Source organism: Hyperoodon ampullatus (assembly GCF_949752795.1).
Source record: "Hyperoodon ampullatus genome assembly, chromosome: 2".
Taxonomy (NCBI): domain Eukaryota; kingdom Metazoa; phylum Chordata; class Mammalia; order Artiodactyla; family Ziphiidae; genus Hyperoodon; species Hyperoodon ampullatus.
Window position 1 is genome coordinate 101,470,504 of NC_136915.1, and position 11,434 is coordinate 101,481,937.

The 11,434-nt window shown below is 35.3% G+C and overlaps 1 protein-coding gene across 3 annotated transcripts in view; it reads right to left on the reverse strand.

Moving 5' to 3' along the window:
- The window catches only part of PHTF1 (putative homeodomain transcription factor 1), a gene marked incomplete at both ends in the record, with an annotated part of 60,338 nt that extends 48,904 nt beyond the window's left edge, over positions 1–11,434 (reverse strand). For all 3 annotated transcript variants that reach the window (XM_079697571.1, XM_079697570.1, XM_079697569.1), the window contains 2 exons: positions 10,459–10,515; positions 11,390–11,434. In XM_079697571.1, the coding sequence (XP_079553697.1) occupies positions 10,459–10,515; positions 11,390–11,434 (102 nt within the window). The remainder of the gene's footprint in view (positions 1–10,458; positions 10,516–11,389) is intronic.

Here is an 11,434-nt window from a genome sequence, read left to right on the forward strand (position 1 = left end):
ATAAAGTTTTAGATTGAAAGCCATTTTCTCTGAGAACTTTGAAGGTTCCATCGTCTTCTAAGTTCCAACGAGCCAGAAGTTGCTGCTGAGAGGCCCAATGTCATTCTGACTCCCAATCTTGTATAAGATCTGTTTTGAACCTTCTCTCTATTCCCTGCTTAACCCAGGCTCTAATTTCAAGTGTTCTTGTGATGTTGTGATTTGTAAAAAGAAATTTATTTTGGTCTCTGTTCCCAGTTCCTGACACAGGGCCCCTGAAACCCTTGTAATTTCCTGGATGACAAGAGTGCCTTTTGTTCTAATGAGGCAACTCTAGGTGGGCTCCTGGATGTCTCTGGGATGAGGGATGGTCACCAGAAGGAACAAACTATGATTAGAAGCTTGGAATTTTCAGGCCCTCCCTCTCCCCCATTCTCTCGCAAAGGGAGAAGGGCTGAAAACAGAGTTAATGATTGATCATGCCTACTAGATGAAGCCTCCATGAAGTTCAGAGAGCTTCCAGCTTGGTGAATACATCCACTCCAGTAGGGTGACATACCCCAAAATCCACAGGGACAGAAGCTCCTGTGCTCTGGACCCTTCCAGACCTCACCCTATGTATCTCTTCATCTGGCTATTCATCTGTATCCTTTATCATATTCCTTAATAAACTGGTAAATGTTTAAGGAAGTGTTTCCCTGAGTTCTGTGAACTACCCTAGGAAATTAATCAAACCTGAGGAGAAGGTTGTGGGAAATTCTGACTTGTAGCCAAATTGGACAGAAGTTAGGGGTAACCTAGGACCTACTTCTTGCAGTTGGCATCCAAAGTGGGGTAAGGAGCAGTTTTGTGGGACCAAGCCCTTAACCTGTGTGAGCTGACACTACCTCCAGGAACACAGTGTCAGAAATGAGTTGAATTGTAGGATACCCAGCTGGTGTCACAGAGAATTGCCTGGTGTAGGGAAAAACCTCCAAACATTTAGTGACCAGAAGCAGTGTTTTGTGTGAATAAAGGAGACTCACAGGAGAAACACAAGAGGCAGATTGAACTGAATCTTTCTAAAATTTAGTTCTGAAATTTCATAATAATGCTGATCACTCAAAAGATCCTTTTGATCTGTAAATGTGTGTATTTCAGCTCTGGGAAATTTTAAAATATTATTTATTCGATAATTTCTTCTCCTCCACATATTTCCATTTCCTGGAACACCTATTAGTTGGATTTTAGGCTTCCTGCATGAACTGCACTCACTTTTCTATTTTTTTTTTTCCTTGCTCTTTCATACTATTTTTCTGGGAAATGGCCTCAACTTTATCTTCCAACTTTTCTACTGAATTTACTTCGGTTATTTTTATTTTCTGGTTCTCTTACTTTTTCATCTATAGACTTTAAAAAAAATAGTATGCAGTTCTTTAAATATATTAATTATATCTTTAAAAATAGTATTCTTATAATTCCTGTATCATTTTTTAAAATCTCTTTCCTCCTTTATCTTTAGGTCTCAAATATTTGAGCGTCTTCAGTTATCCATTTACACTTAAGAGTGAGGCACTAGCATGCTGAATGCCCATTCAGTGTGCAGTAGGGGAAGCTTGTTGAACAGTGGCCTCGTTGTAGAGAGTAGCCAGCCATTTCACTTCCAGTATCCTTAGGTCTTTTCAGTCAGCTTGTGCAAAAAGAAATTCCAGTCTTCTGTTTAGAGATTATAAGCCTGGCCACCAGACTTTCACTTAATCTCCTTTATGAGTACAGTATTTCACCCCATTCTCATTTGTGTATGGTATTCCAGAATCCAGAACTTCTCTGTTTCAGCCTCTCCAGAGAGCAAACTTCAATCTTCTGTCAGAGGAAGATAAGGTAACTATGAGGCTGTGTAGAATAAGGTGGAAGATCTGGGGGTAGGTCTATTGCCCCTTATACATATGCTCAAACAATCCTATTTCCAGTTCTACCTCATACCTGCAGATATACCTGATGCATCTAATTCCTGAGTCTTTCAGAAATTAAATACAGGGGTCTTTTTCCTTTAATCTTTTTTAAATTTAAGAATAGTTGATGTACAATATTATAAAAGCTACAGGTGTACAATATAGTGATTCACAATTTTTAAAGGTTATATACTCCATTTATAGTTATTTATAAAATATTGGCTATATTCCTTGTGTTGTACAATATATCCTTGTAGCTTATTTTATAGATAATAGTTTGCACCTCTTAATTCCCTACCACTATATTGTCCCTCCCCACTTCCCTCTCCCCACTGGTAACCACTAAATACAGGTGTTTTAAAACAGGGAATTCACTTGTTTCCCATTGGCATCCCCTACTATAGACACTTACATTTTTATTTGCTTTACCTCCATTTTCCGACTTTCAAAATTGTGTTAACAGCTCTCTTTTACAGTAGTCTTCTCTCCCATTCTTTCACTCCTATTGTAGACTGATTTTTTTCTTATTTATTATAATTTTAGAGAATTTTCAGAAGAAATCAGATGGAGATTAATGCACATATTCCAACTGTCATCTTTAATGAGGTGTCTCATCTGTCATGTACCCACTATCCAGTTCAAGAAATAAAAGGTTACAAATACAGCTGAAATCACCTCTGTGTTTATGATTAGCCATTTAAAATTTCCTAGGTGTAAAATCATATCATTTTCAAACACTGATTTTTTAATTCTAATATTAATTAGAAAAATAAAAGAATATTTTAAAAGCAAAGATAATATTAATTTGAATGTTTTGCTCATCTTTGCAAATATATCTCAAACAGCATGTTAAATAATAGTAATAGGGGCCATTCTTGTTTTATTTTTTTGTGGGGGGGGGGACTAAGTTGAGCTTCATTACCGAAAATAATGTTAGACCTTAGATTTAATATATTTTTTCAATTAAGAAATTTTAGAAGACAATTTTCATTGGGAATATATATGAATTTGTTGTGTACTACATTATGATTTCTCCTATTTTTTTCTATTGATGTGATTTAAGAAAATAGCTATATTGAGGTATATAATTAATACTCTGTAAAACTCACTTATTTTTAGTGTAGTTTTAGTAGTTAATTTGGTGGATTTCTGGTAAATTTATAGAGTTGTGCAACCATCATCACATTCAAATTTTAGAATATTTCCATCACCTGAAAAACAAGAATGGCAATAAATCTCTGTTCCTATCCCCCCAGCCGTAGGCAAACACTGATCTGCTTTCTATTTCTATAAACCTGCCTTTTCTAGAAATTTCATATAAACTGGATCACAGAATATAGTCTTTTGTGTCTGGTCCCTTTCACTTAGCATAACATTTTTGAGGTTCATCCATGTTGTAGTATGTATTAATAGTTTTTCTTTCTGAGTCATGTTCCATTGTATGGATATAACACATTTGTTTACCTACTCACTAGTTGATAGACATTTGGATTTTTTTCCTAGTTTTTGGCAATTATGAATAGTATTTCTATGAATATTTGCATGTGCCCATATGTTTTTATTTCTCTTAGGTAGATAATTAGGGGTGGAAATGCTGGGTCATATGAGAAGTATATATATTTAAATTTTTCTACTTTCCATTCCCACCAGCAGTGTATGAGAGTTCTGGTTCTTCCATGTCCTGGCTAACAAAGATCTTCTATGTTTTCTTCTAGCAAACCTTAGACTTTTAGTTCTTACACTTAAGTCCATGATCTTTTTTAAGTAATTTTTGTGTACAGTGTGAGGTAAGAATCAAAGTTCATTTTTATACATGTAACTATCCAATTGTTCCAGCACCATTTGTTGACAAGACTATCACTTCTTCATTGAATTATTTTGGCATCTTTGTCAAAATCAATTTATCAAAACTGTAAGGATTTATTTCTAGATTTTCTATTCTGTTCCATTTATCTATTACTCATGCCAATACTACACTATCTGAATTACTTACAGCTTTACAGTAAATTGTGAGATCCAATAAGTCCTCTAACTCTATTCTTTTTAAACTTGTTTTGAATATTCTAGGTCCTTTACATTCCTTATGAACTTTAGAATTAGCTTATCAATTTCTACCAAAAGAAAAAAGTCTGCTGGAACTTTAAAGGAATTATAGTGAATCTATAGATACATTTGGAGAGAGTTGCCATCTTAACAATGTTAAGTCTTTCAGATCACAAACATGAAATGCTACTCCATTTCTTCAGATCTTTAATTTCTCTTAGCAATGTTCGTAGTTTCCAGTATTCAGGTCTTATACATACTATGTTAAACTTATTCCTAAGTATTTTACTCTTTTTGATGTATTGTGAATGAACTGTTTTCTTAATTTCATTTTTGGAATACTCATGGCTGGTATATAGAAATACAAATAATTTTTGTATATTGATCTTAAATCTAGAGGCCTTGCTAAACTCATTTATTGTTAGTAATGCCTTGGGAATTTCTAAATATGGAATCATGTCACCATGAATAAAAGCAATTTTCATTTTCTTTTCTCAATGCCTTTTATTTCTTTTTCCTTGCCTTACCGCACTGGCTAGAATCCCTAGTACAATGTTAAATGGACATGGTGAGAGCAGACATCCTTGCTTTGTTCCTGATTTGAGGGACAAAGCACTCAGTCTTTAATCCCTAACTATAGTGTTAGCTGTAGGTTTTTTGTTTTTGTTTTTTAAATACATGATAATTTATTATTATTATTTGCTATACAGCAGGTTCTTATTAGTCATCTATTTTATACATATTAGTGTATATATGTCAATCCCAATGACAGGTTTTTTAATAGACATCCTTTGACAGATTGAAGAAATTACTAGTTTATCAGTAATGGACATTGAATTTTGTCAAATGCTTTTCCTGTCTCTACTGAAAAGACCATGCATTTTATCCCTTATTAATATGATATATTACATTAATTTATCTTCAAACGTTAAACCAACAACATATTTCTCAGATATCCCACTTGGTCATGGTAGATAATCCATTTTACATGTTGTTGAATTTGGTTTGTTAATATTTTTTTAAAGATTTTTATACTTATGTTTAGGACAAATTTTCTTTTTTTTTAATAAATCAGTATGATAGTTTATTAAAAGCTCCATATTATGCCTCAGGTAGGATTTTTTTCTTCCAGTTTTATTGAGATATAATTGACATATAGCACTGTATAAGTTTAAGGTATATGGCATAATGATTTGACTTACATACATTATGAAATGATTACCACAATAAGTTTAGTGAACATCCATCGTCTCATAGATACAAAATTAAAGAAATAGAAAAAAAATTTTTTTTCCTTGTGATAAGAACTCTTAGGATTTACTCTCAACAACTTTCATATATAACATGCAGCAGCGTTATTTATATTCATGTTGTACATTACAGTCCTAGTACTTATTTATCTTATAACTGGAAGTTTGTACCTTCTGACCGCCTTCATCCAATTCTTCCTCCTCCAATACCCCCCCCGCTAACCATAAATCCGATCTCTTTTTCTATGAGTTTGTTTTTGAAATTCAATTGATCTAAAATAGTCTGTTAGTTCCTGTTATACAACATAGTGATTCCATATTTCTATAGATTTCAAAATGACCACTAACATAAGTCTAGATATAATCTGTCCATGCAAAGATATTACATAATTACTGACCATACTCCCCACACTGTACCTTTCATACTGGTGACTCATTTATCCTGCAACTGGAAGTTTGTACCTCTTTATCTCCCTCACCTATTTCTTCCCCTCACCACTCCTCTCTGGCAACCACCTGTTTGTTCTGTCTGTAACTCTTTCTGTTTTGTTATGTTTGTTTATCTACTTTTTTAGATTCCACATATAAGTGAAATCATACAGTATTTGTCTTTCTCTGTCTGACTTATTTCACTTAGAATAATATCCTCTAAGGTCATCCATGTTGCTGCAAACAACAAGATTTCATGCTTTTTATGGCTGAGGAATATTCCATTGTATATAGATACCACATCCTCTTTATCCATTCATCTGTCGATGGGCACTTAGGTTGCTTCCATATCTTGCCTATTGTAAATAATGCTGCAATGAACATAGGGGTGCATATATCTTTTCTAATTAGTGTTTTTGTTTTCTTCAGATAAATACCCAGCAGTAGAATTGCTGGGTCATATGGTAGTTCTATTTTTGATTTTTTGAAGAATCTTCATACTGTTTTCCATAATGGCTGCACCAATTTACATTCCATCAATAGTGCAAAAGGGTTCCCTTTTCTCCACATTCTCACCAACACTTGTAATTTGTTCTGCCAGGTGTGAGGTGATATTTCATTGTGGTTTGGATTTGTATTTCCCTGATGATTAGTATGTTGAGCATCTTTTCATGTGCCCGTTGGCCATCTGTATGTCTTCTTTGGAAAAATGTCTATTCAGATCCTCTGCCCATTTTTAACTGGGTTGTTTGGTTTCTTTGATGTTGAGTTGTATGAGTTTTTTGTATATTTTGAATATTAACCCCTTATTGGATATTCCATTTGCAAATATCTTCTCCCATTCAGTAGGTAGTTTTTTCATTTTATTGATAGTTTCCTTCGCTGTGCAAAAGTCTTTTAGTTTGACATAGTCCTATTTGTTTATTTTTGCTTTTGTTTCCCTTGACTGAAGAGACATATCCAAAAATATTACTATGACCAATGTCAAAGAGTGTACAACCTATGTTTTCTTCTAGAAGTTTTACAGCTTCAGGTCTTACATTTAAAATCTTTAATCTATTTTGAATTTATTTTTGTGCATCACGGAGAGAGTAGTCCAGTTTGATTTTTTTGCATGTAGTTTTCCAGCTTTTCCAACAGCATTTCTGAAGAGGCTGCCCTTTCCCCACTGTATATTCTCGCCTCCTTTGTTGTAGATTAATTTCCCATATAATACACTGCCCATTTCTGGATGGTCTATTCTGTTCCACTGATCTATGTGTCTGTTTTTGTGCGAATACCATACTGTTTGGATTACTGTAGCTTTGTAGTACAGTTATGACAAATTTTCTTGTGCTGTCTTTGTCTGGCTTTGGAATCAGGGTAATACTGGTCTCAAAAAATGAGCTGGGAAGCATACTTCCTCCTCTGCTTTCTGAAAGAGTTTGTGTCAGATTAGTATATTTGTTCTTGACCTAATTAACTGCTATTCATCATTCAGATCTCATTTGAAGCATCAATTCTTCAGGGAAGGCTTCTCTGACCTCCTTGACGAGGTCCATTTCCCTGTTATAATAGCTTGCAAATAGTAGCCCTCCTTCTTTGCATTTACCACAAAGTAATTTTTATTCATTAGCAGGATTAATTTTATTATTGTTTGTCTCCCACTTTACCATAAGCTCCAAAAAATGTTGAGTGTTTCTGCTCATCCTTATATAGATATAGTGCCCATCCTACTGCCTGACACATGGTAGGTAAGTGCTCAACAAATATTTGTTAAATGAAGAATACATGAACATTGTTTTAGGTTTTTTTGTTTTGGGGGGGGGGTTTGCTGTGCTGGGTCTTCGTTGCTGTGCGCGAGCTTTCTCTAGTCGCAGCAAGCAGGGGCTACTCTTCCTTGCAGTGTGCAGGTTTCTCATTGCAGTGGCTTCTCTTGTTGTGGAGCACAGGCCCTAGAGCACACAGTCTTCAGTAGTTGCGGTGCGTGGACTCAGTAGTTGTGGCACACGGGCTCTAGAGTGCAGGCTCAGTAGTTGTGGTGCACGGGCTTCACTCTTCCGCGGCATGTGGGATCTTCCCCGACCAGGGATCAAACCCGTGTCCCCCGCATGGGCAGGTGGATTATTAACCACTGCGCCACCAGGGAAGTCTCTGTTTTAGTTTTATTTTTGATATTTCTTCCCCTTCTTTACTTTGACTTATTATTGTTTTCTTTACCTTGACTTATTATTGTTTTATTTCTCAGATTCTTTGTATGTTAACTTGAATCATTGTAACTCTTACTTCCTAGTCAATCTAGACATTTTTTGTTAATATAGACATTTAGAGTGATATAATTTCATCAAGTATTATTTTGGAAGCATTCTACAAATTTTGTTATATCTACGTTTTTATTTCTATCCTTCAAAAATACAGATATGATGTGTCCCCTCTACTTAAAAACCATACAAATTTTTTCATTTTATATAGTACAGTATCTAAAGTTCTTAGTAAAGCAGTCAGCTCAGCTCTAAACTGATTTATGACCTATCATCTCATCTGCTTACCTTATACCCCAACCGGATTGGGCTACTTATCTTCCCTTATACAAGCGTTGTACTTCTGTGCTCAGCACCAAGCAAAATGTCTTAAACATAGTAGCTCAGTAAATGTTTGTAGAACAGTTCCTACCACTTTTCATGATCCAAGTTAAGATTTTTTAAATTTGTATTTTTTATAATTTTGAATTTTATTTTTATTATGTAATTTCTAATTTTATTATATTGTGATCTGATGTTAATATTGTTATTCTTTTTAGTTTTTTTAGTTTTCTTTCCTTTTCTTTTTAAATTTGTTTTCAAAAAAAATTATATTTGTGTAATCTGTTTTAAATTGCATTAAATACTTCTTTGTGTCCTATACTTTGGTCAGCTTCCATCTAAGACTTAAACATACTTAAAAAGATAACTTGGCTTTTCTCCCACTACCATTAGACTGTAAAATTCATGAAGGCAAGAACCATGTGTGTCTTGTTGACTGTATTCTTCGCACCTGGGAGGCCTTGGTACATTAACTCAGTAAATTTTTAGAGTTCTCTTTAATTTTATTCTTTCCACTGCTAAATTAAAAAGTATACATTAAGGAGGTATTAGATAGATTACCTTTTGAGAAAACAATGAATAAAAATATACATAATAGTTGGAGTTTAATCAAATACAGAAACACTGAGTTCCTAGTATGACTCAGAATGTTCTAAGAGTGGGATACAAATGCAATGCCTGCCCTTGAGGTCCATGAAAACACCCAGGTTAACAAATAACACAGGAGATGGTGTACCAAAAGGAAGGTATGTATAAAATGGCATGGAAATAAGAGTTGAGGAAATATTTAAATTGGGTAGGGGAAGGAGGTAGGTAATGAAATTCTATAGCAGGAAGTAAAATCCTTTTAAGAATAAACCAAAACCCAGACAAACTACAGTGCTTGTTCAAGATCACAAGGCTAGACAGAGGTCACAAAAGGAGATCCAACTCCCAGTTCTGTGCTCTTTCCATTATACCAGACTTACTATCCATACTTTTCAGAGCTCACAAAAGAATAACAGGACAGGATTTAGAGAGTTACAAAATAAAACTGGGGGATTTATTCATCCTAATCCCATCTCCTGTTAATATAAAACATCAAGGACTGTACAAAATTATGAAAAGTTATCCAAGTACCATTTAGTTCAAACAACCTTCTAATTGAGTGGCTTACAAAAAGAATTTGCCCTAAAAGTATTTCACCCGAGATTTAAACATCCCAGTCCAATCAATCTGACTTGGAGATAAATAAAACTATTAAGTTGTATTACACCCATATATACATTTTTTTAATGTTAATAGAGGGTCTATGGAAAAATCTTTAAAAAAGAAAGGTCCAAAAACAAAAGTCTGCCAGCCATTATTCAGTACTTTCCAAGGAGGTAAGACCCTGGAATCTGTAGATCTAAGTATTAATGTCAATAGAAAGACATTCTGTAAGGGCAGGATGGTCTTTAGGCTTTTCCCCATCTCTCAAGACTAGGCAATTACATTTGGCTACCAAGCAACCTTTCCATGACTAATTTGCTTCCCCCCGCCAAACATGTTGATCCCACAACCCTGATTTTGGAACATTAGATTATTTAACCCTTCCCTCCCCTATTATAAATTAATAAACTGGCATTCTGAATTACACATCAATTTTTGGTTGCTTGGCTAGCATGAAATAACTCCAAGAATCTGCTCAGTTCCAAAAGCAGTGTAGAAAAAAGTTTAAGAACCTGAAATACTTAGGCCCATACTCTAAACCAATAATTGAAAAAGAGATTCAGGCAACAAATGGATTTTATTTGACTTGCAGGGAAGAAAAAGAGGAAGAGGAGGTAGGGGAGGAGGGGGGAGGAGAGGGAGGGGGAGAATAGGAAGTAGAGGGGGGAAGGAGGAGGAGGAGATGCTCTAAAAAACCTGGATATTTCACATAAAAATGCATATTCACAGCTTCTCTTGAGAACCCTGAAGCTGTGGCAATACTGGGCCTGCATTACCACTAACTAACTAACTCTAACTACCGCCAGAGTTAAAAAGCCATAGCCCCATTTATATGGGACATTTGCTTTCAAATTCATCATAGACCAACCACCCCTTTCTATTTCCCTGATACGGCGGCCAAATGTCAATTGCCGTTTATCATACCATTTGCAGTGTTGTTTTCCTTATAAACTTCAAAGAACAAAGAACACCATATTTGGTGGATAAGTGCAGAATTTTAAAAAAGTAAATACAATCCACTCTTCATATTAAAGCAGTAAAACAAAGCAAAAAAAATCAAAGAAATCAATTTACCTTAATCTGAGTCTGTTCGATTGACTTTTCCCATATCTGCTGATCATATGCTCCAATCTGAAATAGGAAGCAGGCTATTTAAGTGATGCAAAGGAAATCCTTTTATTGGGGTCAAGTTTCACAAAAGTCATGAAACTATTAAGTATCCATATGATACCTGGGAAATGTCTGTACTTCTCTGAGGCTAGAATAAATTATTATTTCCTAGGACTATTTCCTTCAAAATTCAAGTTAGGGGCTTCCCTGGTGGCGCAGTGGTTGAGAGTCTGCCTGCCGATGCAGGGGACACGGGTTCGTGCCCCGGTCCGGGAAGATCCCACATGCCGCGGAGCGGCTGGGCCCGTGAGCCATGGCCGCTGAGCCTGCGCGTCCGGAGCCTGTGCTCCGCAACGGGAGAGGCCACAACAGTGAGAGGCCCGTGTACCGCAAAAAAATAAAAAAATAAAAAAATAAAAATAAATTCAAGTTAGCTGGATCTAAAAGTAAGTTGAAAAGCAATGTCCAAAATATTTCAAATTAAATATCACCTTAAAAGGTACTTCCACTTAAGAAAAACATCAGCAGGAAACTAGAGAGAAATAAAAGGTAATGGACAGCTCATTAAGATTGTTGACAGTACCAATCTGAGCTGTGCAGATAAAAAGTTTTATGCCTGAAAAAACAGCAGTTTGATCAGAAGCAAACTCTCAAAGCATTGCTGTGACACTGTGAATGCAGCCTGGAGATGGGAGGTTGAAAATCTTATTCGGGGACCTGGAACTGAGTTCAAAAGACCTAATGACCTTGTCCATCAGTTTTTCCATTTATGTTGAGAGATATCATGTAAGAATACCTGTACTACCAAGCTCAGGGAAAACTAACATGATAGGTATTCTTTGTGGGACCTTTTTGCAGGAAGCATGCTTTACAAATAAAAATACATTGATATTACCTTCTTTTGGTACCACGATATAGCATCTCTCTCATTTGAGGCCAT